The sequence below is a fragment of the Falco rusticolus genome, chromosome 11 (genome assembly GCF_015220075.1).
Source record: "Falco rusticolus isolate bFalRus1 chromosome 11, bFalRus1.pri, whole genome shotgun sequence".
Lineage (NCBI taxonomy): Eukaryota > Metazoa > Chordata > Aves > Falconiformes > Falconidae > Falco > Falco rusticolus.
The window spans coordinates 3,655,344-3,669,431 of record NC_051197.1 but is presented as its reverse complement, the minus strand read 5'-3'; the positions used below and the strand labels follow the sequence as shown (position 1 = coordinate 3,669,431).

The 14,088-nt window shown below is 39.8% G+C and overlaps 1 protein-coding gene across 4 annotated transcripts in view; it reads left to right on the top strand.

The window, feature by feature from the left end:
• PATJ (PATJ crumbs cell polarity complex component) overlaps positions 1 to 14,088 on the top strand; it is a 157,147-nt gene that overhangs the window by 85,080 nt on the left and 57,979 nt on the right. For all 4 annotated transcript variants that reach the window (XM_037404759.1, XM_037404756.1, XM_037404757.1 and 1 more), the window contains exon 28: positions 9,419 to 9,615. In XM_037404759.1, coding sequence (XP_037260656.1) covers positions 9,419 to 9,615 — 197 coding nt within the window. The remainder of the gene's footprint in view (positions 1 to 9,418; positions 9,616 to 14,088) is intronic.

The window sequence follows — 14,088 nt, the reverse complement described above, 5'->3', positions numbered from 1 at the left end:
TAAGAGTGTGAAGTTGAGAGTTGTCAGTTGGAAAATTATGGAAGTGTTTGTGGCCATGGTGTGATGGCAGAACCTCCTCCGAGGTCACTGCACAGTGTTTATCGTTAACTAGGTGTTTGTGAAGGCCCAAAGACAGACAAAAGGAAATCTTTGACATAGTGGAAATTAGACCATTTAAAAATGTTTTTGATCACCATAGAACCTCCATTATCTACTGTGAGAATAACAATCCTTTTGTTTAATATTCCAGTTTTAAATGAAAACATTTCAATCAAAACATTTTTCTTATATTAATCACAATTGGCATATTTGTATGCAATATTTTTATTACAAAGCTGTTGCTTATATTTTAATTGCATTCTAACTTCTGTCCAAATACAAATAGTATATAGTATAGAAGAAATGTTTTTTACAATTTCTGATGTGTGATAAATCTTCAGCATTTCAACAGATGTATAGTAAATTTTATATTCCCTTAAATACTTGTGTAGTGTTTTATCCCTATAGCTGGCCTAAAGAAGGAATATACAATGTAAGTACAATCTTTTATTGCAGATATATGTATTTTCGTAGTAACTAACTAGTTACAATCAATCTTTAGGAAAATAACTAAAATAACTAAATTAAAGAGGATTAAAATTTATCATTAAGATCACCACTGAGTTAAATCACAACTAAAGTAGCTGATCATGTTCTGTCTTCCCTGGGTCTTTTCACTGTTAAGACTTGCACTGTATTTTCCAGTATAGCTTTGTGGGCATTTTCCTGGGCTTTACAGTCCCAGATGACTCATTCATCTTTAATCTTTTTAATCACTGTCACAGCATATTTAAAAATTGCTGTACAAGCAAACTTAAACTACTGTGGTGGGGGGGGTTTAATCCAAAAATTTAATTTAGTCATTGTCCAGTCACACTGTTACATAGCTTTGTTGTGTTGCAAGGTAGCGCTGCCATGGGCAAAGCAAGCAATCATGTTAAGTTGGGACACTGTTCCTGCCATCTCCTCGCCACCATCGCTTATCTCAGCTGCACAGCATTATTTCCTCCTCTTCACCTGCTCTTCCACAACCAGGTTCTTAGTCTTTTTTTTATTTTTATGGCTTCTTAGTGCAACTGGTTGCTTCTGTCTGAAGCTTTACCAGCGGCAGGGAGGGGACGCGGGCGGTTTCCGCTACGTCTCACAAATGGTGGCAATTCCCCTGAAGACCTTCCTTTAAGAATTTTCTGTAGATCTTTGTAATCTAATTGTAGATTAACAATCAAAAAGTATTGTTAAGTCCAAAAATCTCCCCATTTTCTCATCCTGTCCCCCTTTAGACGGAGGAGGTTCAGGCTGTCATTGCAGGTTCTTGAATTAAGAATGAATCGCTATGCAGGAGATGTCTCATCACCTTGGCTTCTGAGTTGTCCTATGTGCTGCCTCTTACAACTACTTATTGCTGGGAAAGTTGATGCTCAGTCTCCTAAAAGCCTTTGTTAGGTAACAGATTTTCAGTTTCTGACAATACTCTGATACTGTTCTCTTTAATTAGAGTTCAGTGCAGAAAGATTCCAAGGTAATGACTATGCCAGTTGCTTTGTGGGAACATCATTATTTAAAGATGAAACTGTCAGATCAAGTTATGCTGTATTACTGTCAAGGGAGGAAGAATTTAAATGTTCACAATATTAATTTGTTTGGGTTGAGACCAAGCAGAAAACCAGTGGATTAGAGTTCCCCAGTATTCTTTGTTTGGTCTCGGACACCCTTGCTCTTCCATCAAGTGAACAAGCAGCTTTTAAATATAAATGTAGGGAATGGATTATAGATCCTAGCAGAGCAATGTGATCAGGAGCAAACTGGAAAGCCTGCTCCTACCAGAAAGATTGCCTTAGAAAAGAAATTTCTATCCCAATTGTGAGATGCTCTTTTTTTTCCCAAAACTGCATTGTAAAATTGGCCACTAAAATATCATCTGTCACAGCATCTGGCAATCTGATATTGTGTGTGCACGTCGTGCATCGTTACAGATCACTGACACTTGATGGGCATGTCAACACTAGGTGAGAGCTGCTGTGCAGCAGGCCAGAAGTGCAAGCAATGTGTGTTTAGAGCTATTTCAAATTTCCTTGAGACCTTGCAGATGGAAATCAGTATTTTCTAATGTTCTTACACTGTTAACATATCCCAGCTTCCTGGTGAACTGTTAGGCAAGCCTCAGCACAGTAGGAGCAAGACTGCTTTCCTCTCAGGAGGCGCAGCATGCGTGAGCCTGGTGGCTGTGATAACTGAGCCTTACCTCTGGCTGCTTGGTGCCATCACCACCAAGCGGGCTGGAAAGCTCTGAAGACTGTAGTATTTTGGCCTTAGATGACTTAAACTGCATGGTGCAGTGTAATATACTGCAATATTATACAGCAGAGTATTTGTTTAATGGGATTTTTCTCAGTTATCTTTTCAACAGCTTAAAAATGGGGTCTGTCTTGACGCTACCCTACATTTTAAGGATGTAATTAGTTCAGAATACCTTCAGTTGGGCCTTTCAGTGGGCCCAAACATCAACTGTGATGTGATATATTTTTGCACTTAACTATATGTATCTTCACAGAGGATTTTATCAAAAGAAAAATGTTTTTATTGCTATGACAGTATTTAATCAACTAGTGGCAGTATGATGGTCCAACAGCTAGCCCATTTGGTGTATCTCCTATCTAGAGGAAACAAGCAGTTTTATCAGTCCTGGGGCAACAGGCAAGAAACACATGGGCAGGTTTTGCCAGTCCTTTCCTCCAAAGCCTGTAAGACTGTGGGATTGTCAGCTGGTGCAGAGGCACTCTGAGCTCAGCGTCAGTGCTCCACCAGAGTGACTGATTGCGAGATCACAGCACCCAGAGGAGGTCACTTCTGAGGAAACCCAAGTGCTTTGATGAGGGTTAATGCATCATTTGAAAGGCAAATGAGTGGAAGTATTGTGTGCAGGGGAGGGCAGATTCCCTTATAATCAGCAATTATTAGCATCAGGATGCTCTGCTTACCACAATTTCACTAAATCTCCTTGTCATCGAATGTCCTTGTCACCTAATTAAAAAAGAAAAACATACATTATCTCTTCCTCAGAGAACTTAAATGTTACGTAATGAAACTGTAGCTTTAGAATGAAGCTTTGGGTCTGAAATAAGGAAAAAATTGCTGTCAAGAACTCCATTTGTTCAAAATGTTGACATGAGATGGTGCAAGTATTGGAGATGCTCCCTGTTGTTACAGACTGCATTTACCCTGGTTTTAAGCCAGGGCTAAATGTCACTTTCTTCTCTTGCTGTTTTCTTTGGGTGTGAGAATTTCTTGATTATAGGAAGAAAAAATTAACTATGACTGTTTCTAAATGTCACCTGCTCACAGGAACAAAGTGAAATGGTACTTGAAGTGGATTGTTGAGACTCTTATAATACCCTTCTTCCTGGATTGATTAAAAATCACTAGCAGAAGTTTTAACCTTCCAGTAGTAGAAAGAGTGATGTGAGGGACAAGTGGGATGTAAGGAAAGCATTAGAAGAGAAGGAAACTTTTATTGTGTGAGCTGAAAAGCTGCTGCAAGTGTTTGCATGGTAAGTGAGGAGCAAAATGGAATGGGAGCCTGAGCTGAAGGGGAGCAGTTAGAAGAGAAGAAAGTTGGAGATCCCAAATAATAGCCTGAATCCTTCACAGAAAAAAAGAAGAGGCAGTCTTCAAGTTAGGGTAAGAATGTTGTCTCGGGAGGTTTTAATGCACACTTGTTTTTCACTTGAGTTTGGGTGAGTTGTGTTAATGAGAGTATGAAAGCCCACACTTTAGCTGTTCATGTAGAGAAGGCTTTGTCTGTGTGGCACCTTGTGCATGCTTTCTCCCTCATGTACTTAAAAGTTATGTGCTATTTTGGCTCACAGTATTTTGGGGAGGAAGGAAAGAGATACAGCCATGAAGCACTCTCTCTCTCTCTCTCTCTCTTCCTTGTATATGACAGACATGGGCTCGGGTGAGGAGTGTTAACTGAAGTATGACAAAGTATAATAGAGATGCTGGGTTTTATTTTTCTGTGTAAATCATCGCTTCAGTTTTGGTAAATTACTTCCAAGCAGTGTATGTGAAGCAAAGTGCTGCCAAAGGGATGGTGTGGCTGTCAAAGAGAGGTTGTAGGGGGTGCTGAGTTTCTGGATCAGGTGGGGAACCCCTAGCTGCCCCATCCCACTGCAGGGTTGCTCCCTGCCCACAGGTTTGGAGATAACAGCATTTACAAAGAGGTGAGCCCCAGCAGGCTCTGTCCTCTTCTCTCACCCCCTGAGTGAGGGGGACTGGTCATGACAATCTCTGGCTCTTCCATTTAAATTTGCTAGTTTTGACTACAACTGGCCTATTTTTCTCATGCATGCTGATTGCTGAGAGAACAATTGGAATGATTTTATGGAATTTAAGAAAGCGTTACAGAAATACTTTCTATTTTCCAGTTTAAAGCTTATGAAAACAGACGAGTGTATCGTTTTTGAGATAAGGTTTGAAGAACTGCCTACCTCCTTGGAGACAAATAGAGGGCTAGTGGGAAGATTAAAACAATAAGCTTATTATATTATTAGTAGTGGGAGAATTCTAAACCCCATTTGTTCAATTATGGTCCCTTCAATATGCTTATTTAGGTTCTTGTAAATTGTAATCAGTAAATTAGATGTGGTGTCTTCACAGCTCTAGGGTTAGCTTTCAAGGGACTTCCTACGTTTTTGGGGGGTTTTTTAGTGTTTATAGTGAAATCAAGAAGGGAATTAGTTGTTTGATATGCAAGGTTGGCTCTGTGTAGTGGATGCTGGCTGCATTCTGATATCTATCATTACTAAATGAAAAACAGTGGTTGTGATGCTGCAGCACTGCTGTCTGAGCAGAGTAATCTCGGAAAAGGCTAAGACTGTAACAGTGTTATGTGCTATGTGATAAAAATGGTAGCTGAAACCATTAAAATGAACACAGGCTGATAAATGAGACCATTGTAAAGTCTCCAAAAGCCAGCATATGTTGCTAATAGTTATCTGAGGTAACGCAAGAGGGATGTAAAATCCTCAGTATCACCTTCTATGTACAAATATCATCTGTCATCTCTTTTTGTGCTGTTTTTCCCCCTTTGTTTTTTGACAGTTTTAATATTGAGCATTTGGTACTAAAACAAATGACCTAGCTGAGTCATCCAGAGTGTTTTCTTTACTCTTTTTTCCTTTCTAGATGGACTCTTATTTTCAACATGCAGAGACACCAATTTCACAAGAAACACCTCTTCCCTTTCAGCTCATTTAACTGGAGATTTCAGCAGGTTTGGGAAACAGGCTTCTCATCCCTTTGCAAGTGCTTTATATACCTTTGTAATTTAAAGAGCCTTTTGCCTTCCTGAGAAGTGGTGTCTGTTTTTTTCCATGGAGATAAATTGTGTATTTGTTGCAATACTAGATCATGCAAACTCCAATATCCTGGCCATATTGTCTCTATTTATTTCTTTTATCTCTCTGTTTAATATAATGGGAATAGTGGCTGAAGCAGGGAAACATATGCAGCATAATAGTATATTGTTTGAAAGCCGTTGTCTTCCATTTCCAGGATCTCTCTTTGAAATGTAATTGTCTGCTAATATAACTTGGAAATATTATTGCAGAAGTGATCACTAGAGCATATACTTGTGCTTTTAGTTCATGTTACATCTGTATAATATTTTTAGAAGAAACTGGATGCAGCCTTAGGTAGTTAAATATTGTTGGTGAGATATGTTTGCAGAAGTTGTGATAGGCATATTGTCACCGAATGTGGAAACAACTCCATGTAGTGCCAAAACAAGAAATGCTGTGTCCCATGTGTAATGCAGCAACAACAGAATTACAATTGCCTTGTGTAAAGTATCTGGTAATGAAGGCAGATAATGGAATTCTTTGCAAAAGCAGATGCTAACTGGCTCCCCAATGCTAGGCAGAGAACTGAAAAGTGATACCAGCTGGAGGGGAGAAAAAACAGCTGAAAAAGGCATTAAAAAGAAGATGCCTTAGATGCACGTTTGTTTAAGCAGTAAATACTTGTTTAAAATAATCTTCTGAGATTCTTATTAAGAGGCAAACAGAGAATACGATTACAATGTTATAGGAAGTCAGCTGGATGCCCAAAGGATATTTGTATGCAGATTGGATGAGTAAAGCAATGACACCGCTGGGAATAGCAAGTTATCATTTACACTGCAAGGCTGGCTGGTGAGGACAGCCCTTGGAAGTGTTTAATTGCGGGAGGTGGGGCATGCAAGAGCCAGAACCTTCTGTTGTTCAGCGAGGAGACAGCATGCCCTGCTAAGGAAGGCATGATTTTAAAAGCAGGGTATCTCGTGCTTGTCCCTACACGCATGAACATGTACACACATGCTTGTGTCTTCTCTGGCAGCAATCAGTAACGGTGCCCTCCTGTTGGGCTGGAAGTGGTGCTCGGCACGTAGCATCTTTGCTGTTTCCTTTGTAGTCTCCCACTATTTTACCACTCCAGTCACCTCAGCCATTTCAAATAGCTGCTTTGTAAATTAATGTGATAATCTAATGAAGGGCTCAGTGCACACAGATGGGAAAACCCTTTAAAAAACCCAGCAAAATAAAACTCTTAAATAAAGCAACTTGATGAGCCCTGGAGTTGTTCTCTGGTTTTTGCCCAGATAAATTTTTCATTACCCAAAGAATTGCTCACACAGTGGGGGATTACTGGTGCAGTTGGAGTGCTGAACTGGGCCTCAGCTCTACCAGGTTTCCAGTCCTGGTCCTGTGTAAGCAGATCAGAAACTTCAGTGGAGCTCTGTCTCATCCCAGGCAATTGCCCTAACTACTAGTTTTTGGAGGACTAAAACTTACTTTTAGTTTCAGCCCAGCATGGAACAGGAACATACATGTACTTCTGAACAGCTAATATTTTTCCCATGTGAGAAAACTCTTTTTAGGCTGCTGCAGCAGGAGGAAACACTGAAGAGTTTACAGACTTACTGATGCTGGTAGTCTCCAAGGGCACTTGTCTGCAGGTAGAGGCTGGAGTGATGTGTCCGTGTGCAGTGTCATAGAGGTGCTACTGCATCGGGCTCGTGTTGGGAAATTTCAAGAAGTTTTAATGATAAGCAAGAAGTGAGTTTTGAAGTGGTCTCTGAAGCTGTGGGGCTTCATCTGTGCAGCACTTAAGCGTGTGTATTCTCCTTGCTCCTTCACCTCTTTTCTGTGTGTCTGAGTACAAGTTGCTGAAAACAAGCTTTAGACTTGTGTTTGGCTCCTAGCAAATGAAAGTGAGATGTGTTGTCCGTGTAAAACAAGCAATGGAAGGAACTATGGCAGAGCAATAATCAGTCAAGAGCATCCCTCCAAAGCACTGATTCTTTGCTTTATCCACAGAAGTGCAATCACTAAGAAATATCTTTTCTGCTGATGACCTGTTCTTAATATTCTTACAGTATGCTGCAGCTACTTGCTGTGCTGTAATGAGTTGTTTGTCTAATTGTGGTGGGCAGAAAATGTCTTAGCGCTCCTCAGGTCTGGACTTCACTTAATGGGAAAAGAATGTTAAACCTCTGTGGTGTGAATAAAATGTGTGGCTGCATATGTGCTTGTATCTGCTGTACTTTCAGAAGCATGGTTTTCAAGACCTTTCCTCTCTTGCTGATTTTCAGTGGGAGGTATTCTGCATACTACGCAGAAAAAAAATACTTTCCAAATTCAAGTAGCAAAACACACCTCTAATTACATTTTGACCCCGTTAGTTAAGAAATATATTAAAGAACTATGCAGCTACATGGATTAGCATTTCATGCAGTTATATGAATTTTTGGCATATAGTTGATAGCAACAAATGAGTTTTCTAATTTTTTATGATATTCTGATTTTGTGCAGACCTCTGCAGGGCTTTACAGCTTTCTGGGGATAACATATCACCCTCAATATAAACGCTCAGGATTTTAGGCTCCAGACCACTGGGGTTTTTGAGGAAACCACAGTGTGGCAGGAAAATGCTGCGCTGTAAATAGTGCAGTGGGAGAGCTGGTTCTTGTCTGTGTTGCTCTGAGTGTAGGTAATGCTCTTGGGTGCATCTGGTCTTGGAGACGGGTGACTGCTCCCCCTATCCCAGCAGTCTGGTGAAGCACCAAGGGCTGCTGCAGCTGGAACTGTTAAGAGGAGAACTGTTGGGGTGGACCTAAGTTTGGCTCAATCACGCTGGCAGCCTGCACAGGAGCTGTAGAAGGAACAGCTCTACTTCATCATCTTTCTTCTCAGCAGTTTTTATTCACGTTTAGTTGCTTCCCTCTCACCTTCCCCATGTCTTTCCCCTCTTGTTGTTGTCATGGGAACATTCACTACAGTGATTAAATCATACTATTAAAATACACTTCCTCAGTAGAATGGTAGTAGCTAATATTGATCTAGCTACTACTGCTGACTCAGGGCATGGTTCAACATATATCTCTTATTTCTTCTCTTAATGCATAATGCAGCAGTGTCTTTCACCTTGGGCTCTGTACTAAAGGTGATATCCAGCCACAGCAAAATACTTTGACCTGCTTTTTTTAAGTGTGGCCCAGCTGAAGCATTGGAGGCAGGTCGTCTTATGAAGCTGTCTTTAAAATCTGCAAAGGACAACCAGACAGAAAAAAGAATTACCCTTCCTATGATTGACCCTCGCTAGCATTATTTATAGATGCTTTTATGCCAGTGGTGAAAAGACATTCAGATCAAACTGTCAGCATTCACAAACACGAAATGTGCTCCAAATAACTTCGGAAGTATATTGTGCTCTGTCACAGAAATGGTTGAAATGTAGATGAAAGACAAATAACTACCTTAATATCAAGTGAGGCTGCATTTTAAAATGTAATCATTCATATACATTGTCACTGACATCTGCTTTGAGTAGTCATCTGCACAGTAGTACATAACGTTAAGCAGAGCATGGTAAGCATATTCCTGAGTCACCAGAAAGAAGCAAAAGATTCTATGAGATGTGAGTTTGCAGTATGTTTGCAACATAAGCATTTCAGTTTCCCACAGTGGTTAATTAACCATCTCTAACTTTATGACAATTTCCTGAAATTGATTGTTTTTGTAAGCTAAGATTGAGGTGCCTCTGGAATTCCCTTGTTTACCCTCCCTTCAAAAAATTTTTGGTTTAGAACCAGCCTGTTGTACAAATAACTAAAATAGTGCCGTTTTAATGTGAATAGTATTTGCCACTGATGCTGCACTTTTCTGTGTGAGCGATAAAGGCACAGCAAATACTATTTTAGAGTCTGTGGTGGAAAAAGATGTCTGTTAACTAAGACTAAATGCTGAGAAGCCATCACTTTCTACCGTATTTGTATGTGCCCTTGAACATCTGCATGTAAGTTATTTTATGTTGTAACTAATTTTATGTTTGATCTTTCTAGAAAAAATCCGGCAACGATATGCAGATCTACCAGGAGAGTTACACATTATTGAGCTTGAGAAAGACAAAAATGGGCTTGGACTGAGTCTTGCTGGCAACAAGGACCGCTCTCGTATGAGCATCTTTGTAGTTGGTATCAATCCAGATGGACCTGCGGGACGAGATGGAAGGATGCATATTGGCGATGAACTTCTAGAGGTAAGTGTTTCCTTTAACTACTAGGCAGGGTTCATATGGAGAGAGGGAGAGGCATATGTGAAGCTATCATTTGAACCTTAAATAAAGCCTGCAAATGAAATTAGGTGGCTGAGGCAAGGAGCTACGCTGATTTATGCCAACTGAGAACTTGGCCTTTGGCAGGTAAATGTGTTTTCAGTGAAACAAAAATCATTGGCCTGTGAAAACTAATGTCTTGTCAGTGAAGTCTGTGCTCTCAGCATGTTCACAAGCTATGCTTAGGGAGGGACTGTTGAAAGGCAGGAAGGGGACAGTAAATCTATCCTTGTAGTGCATATGTGGTTTTACAGGGAAATTCACACCTTACATTAAAAAAAAACAAAACCCCCTCAAAGTTACCATATGTGTTTTTACAGATGACAGGGATATTCCCCATCCTGAAAATAAATTTCATGCTGTAATCTGTTTTGATCTGTTGTAACTTAAAATACTTATTTTCTTTAGTCGTGTCTGGCACAAATTCACCCACAAGGCAAGAAAGCTCATTAGCAAGTATGGTATTTTGTCTTCACTTTTTCTCATATCTCCTTGCTTCACCTTCAGATTGAAAACACAGACTTCCTACACTTCATCTGATTTTTGGCTGTGGCAAAATGGCACTTTGCTGCAGTACCTGCAGTGGTACCCCATGTTCTGATTGCTTAAGCAGTTTAAAAAAATCAACCATCCCTATGGATCTCTTCTTTAGAGAAAAGCTTTCACTAAAGAGCAGGTATATGCTGACCTACTGCTTTCCATGGGTTGTGATTTTTTCATCTTTCAGCAACTGTCTGTGCCATCAGAGAACCATCTATTTTCTTACATTTCTTGACTTGAGAAAGAGCAATTTGATGGCCTGGGGATACCTTGGGAGTACTCAGAATTGTCTAAGCATTTTTCATTTTCTAACAGTTCCGTAATTACGGGTTTTCAATATTCATGGTACAAGAAAGACTTGTTTTGTTCTAATAATACCATCTGAAGTTTATTATTTTCTTTTTAAGTGTGGTAAGTGGTACAAAGGTCTATGCTGTACTGAAGTAGGGTAGGAAAATTACTTTCTTCTTCAAATTTATATTCTTTCTGTCTCTGGCACCCAGTTCTAATGGTAAAAAAAAAAAAAGTTGTCCAATTTTGGGTGTATACCAGTTGAGAGGACTCATGGTACTGTTTGCCTCTGTGTGTGTCATAGACCAGGTAGTTCCTGGTTGAGGAAAGGTAGAGCCTTTTGTATCAATACTTTCCCACAAAGAAAGATCCACTGAAGTTTTCTGAAATCTCACGAGTTATTCATTCCAGTGTTTGTTTTATCTAATGTTAAGCATTGCTAGCAGTACTTGAAACGAGACACCATCTGTGATTAATCACATATATCTCAAGTCTTGGGATTTGCATGCTTGAGCCATATTATAAGTAGCATATTCCAAAGTGATGGTGTTGCCCTAATTCCTTTCCCTGTCAGGTTGGAGATAAAATGATATTTTTCTTCAGTGGAAGGAAAGTGATGTTCACAATCTCAAAAATGCCGAATTTCAAATAAACTGAAGTTCAAAGAGACTTTAGTAACAACCTCTCTTGTTTACCTTTGCAATGAAATTAAAGGTGTGTCACCAGTGGGCAGAAGTGCGATTACTTATATGAAAGGATGTAATGATCTCATTCGGGTCCCCAGTGAGTGTGTATCCAGTGTCAAAACATCCTGTATTACAAAGGAATGGGTTGTGCATTAGTCATGTACAGACGTTTTATGTTCGCACCAGTGGTCAATTATTCACAGCTCTGTTTCTTTGTCTTTTAAAAGCATTTCAGTGTTATGTGAATAGCATTGAAATGGAACTAATGGGCATTTACACTGGCAGGGTTTTTTTTTTCAATAACCATTAGGTTCAATAACTATTTCAGTAACCATTAGGAATCCTCATACCCAAGAGGTATACGGGTCAGCAACGGAATGGTTGGGCCTGGAAGGGATCTCCGGAGGTCATCTGGTCCAACCCCTCTTGCTCAAGCAAGTCCATCTCAAGCCAGTTGCCCAGTACTGTGTCCAGAAGGCTTTTGAATATCTCGTACATGTTTTCATGCTACTTCCATGGTAGTGATGCAGAGGTCAAGGTGATCAACAGGCTTCACTTGCGATGTCTTTTACACAAAATACATTGAAAGAGCATTAACAGCAAACTCAAGTGTTCAGGAGTGAGGAAGTGATAGAATCCAGATTGTTTGGTTTTCTCCATTAAAGACATAAAATTAAAGACTATGAATATGGTTGTTGGTCACAGAAGTGTTTTATCTCTCCCATGGTATCTTTCCCTCTTTCAGAGACCTGGATGGACAGTCTTTACTGATGAAGCAACTTCTCTTCCCTTGGGTAGTGTTTCACTGAGTGTAGTTATTAAATTGCTCTAACTGCAGACTGAGCTGCTGGCCATTGCCCGCTGTATTCCATAGAAAAAAGCTATGGGACTTTACAACTACTTAATTCCTAAGCATCTGAGGTAATTTTCCCCAGTATTTTCATCTGTTCATCAGCAAATAGACAACTCTCAACCCTCATCTAACTGCATGTTTTAGGTGTATTTGCACCTCCATCTTTGATTACGCATCAGTTTTGAATTCCAGAATTGGCAAGAGAAGGGATTCACATCTTAGGAAGCCTCTAGCATTTCTGCACTGTCCTGGGGCGCCCCAGTGAATCTTGTTAGGTAGTGTTTCTCCATTAAAATGGTGGATGATGCTGCAGTGTGTGCAGATTATTCCCCACGGGTGTTGGTGGGGGTAAGGTTAATGCGATGGAAATGTAGACAGAGAAATATTACCTCTTCATTTTCCTTTTGAACTGGAGTCTATTTGGATTCAATTGAAGGATGTGGGATGCTTCCAGACGGGCTTAGCTCTCCTTATTCATAAAATCTTTTGTCACTGAATTAATGAAGTATTATTTCACTTCTAGATTCTGCAAAAACCAGTAGTCGTTTGAGGGCACAATCCTGGCTTATTTTCAGAATCTATCCAGGCTATACATAAAGTGAAATGCAGGTCACATAAAAAAATTGTATATAATCATGATTTTTTTAATACATCTTCTGTGATGTATTTTGGATGGGTAAGTTGCTGGGGAAAACAGCTTTTTGAAGGAGGAGGTCCTTTCATTCTGCTTTAATATGTGGAAGAAAGTTGTTTGGGTCAGAATCTGGTCCCTGTGCAAAAGAATGTATTTTTTACATGACGTAAGTTCTGCTTTTCTGTTCTTTTTCCAAGCAAAGAAACCATCTGTGGTGCTCCTGCCTTGCACTCTTGCTGTTTTAGTGCAGGTGTCTGCACTGCTTCTTATCTTATTAGTTTGGGCTTAGTCCTGTGGCTGATTGTGCCCAGCATGGCCCCAGCGCATTCACGTGGTGCTGTACCTGTGCTGTTAAGCCCTGCTGCTCATGAACTCTGCATGGGTCTGTCCTGCTGGTAGGTTTTATTCACACTAAATAATCCACCCTGTTATTATTATTATTATTATCTCTCCATAAGAGAGTCAACAGCATTCTATTAATAAACCAAGCTGTTCAGAGCCCTGTTATGCTAAATTACTGATGTTGGGATTTTCTGCCATCTTTCTGTCCCTGCTTACCTTGCTGAAAATGGGGCAGGAGGTGGAAGGATTTTGCTCGCTTGGATGTTTTGCTATAGGAGGTCACAGCACTTCTTGAAAGAGTGAAAGCTAGTCTTTGTAGTCAGGTGTTGCTGTACAAGTTTGCCTGTTGTCCATTCTGGACTGTTGCATGAAAGGAAATTATTATTCTTTTTTTGTGCAATTTTTGTCACAGCTCAAAGCCAGATGGTTTTTGTGATAAAAGTATTTTTATTGCTATTTCATTTTAAGATTCTTAGATAAACGTAAGTTGTGCTACAATAACATAATAGATACATCAGTATTTTGCCCAAGTAATTGACCTACCCAGCCAAATTCACAGTGCCACTTCTATTTTAGAATGGGTGTGTGTGTGTTGATGTTTTAGTCTCAGTTTTTTCGTTGTGGGACTGTTAATGTTTTTCCTGTGTCAAGACAGTGACTTTGGATATGAGGCAAGTGGCACTACCCCTCAAGACAGACAGTAATCTGAAAGTAGAAGGACAGTGAGGTTTTCACGTGAGAAGAGTAATCTTGAATGATTAACTCTAGTGGTGATTTTATTTTATTATTCCTATGTAAATACCATAGTCGTAGCTTCTGTTCTTAGATTAATTTACTGAAAGGATTGAGGGGTAACATCCTTTTGGTCTTTTCATAGGAGGATACAAAACCTTTTTTCATGTATTTTGTATACAGGCTACCAATTAATTTTAATGTTGGGCAGTGATTTTTAAAACCGAAAAGCAGGTAGAGCTGTATTTGGGAAGCTGGTTGTGCACAAGGGTGCAGGCAATCTGCAGTTTTCTGTTGTCCTGTCTCTTTCTGCACTCTCT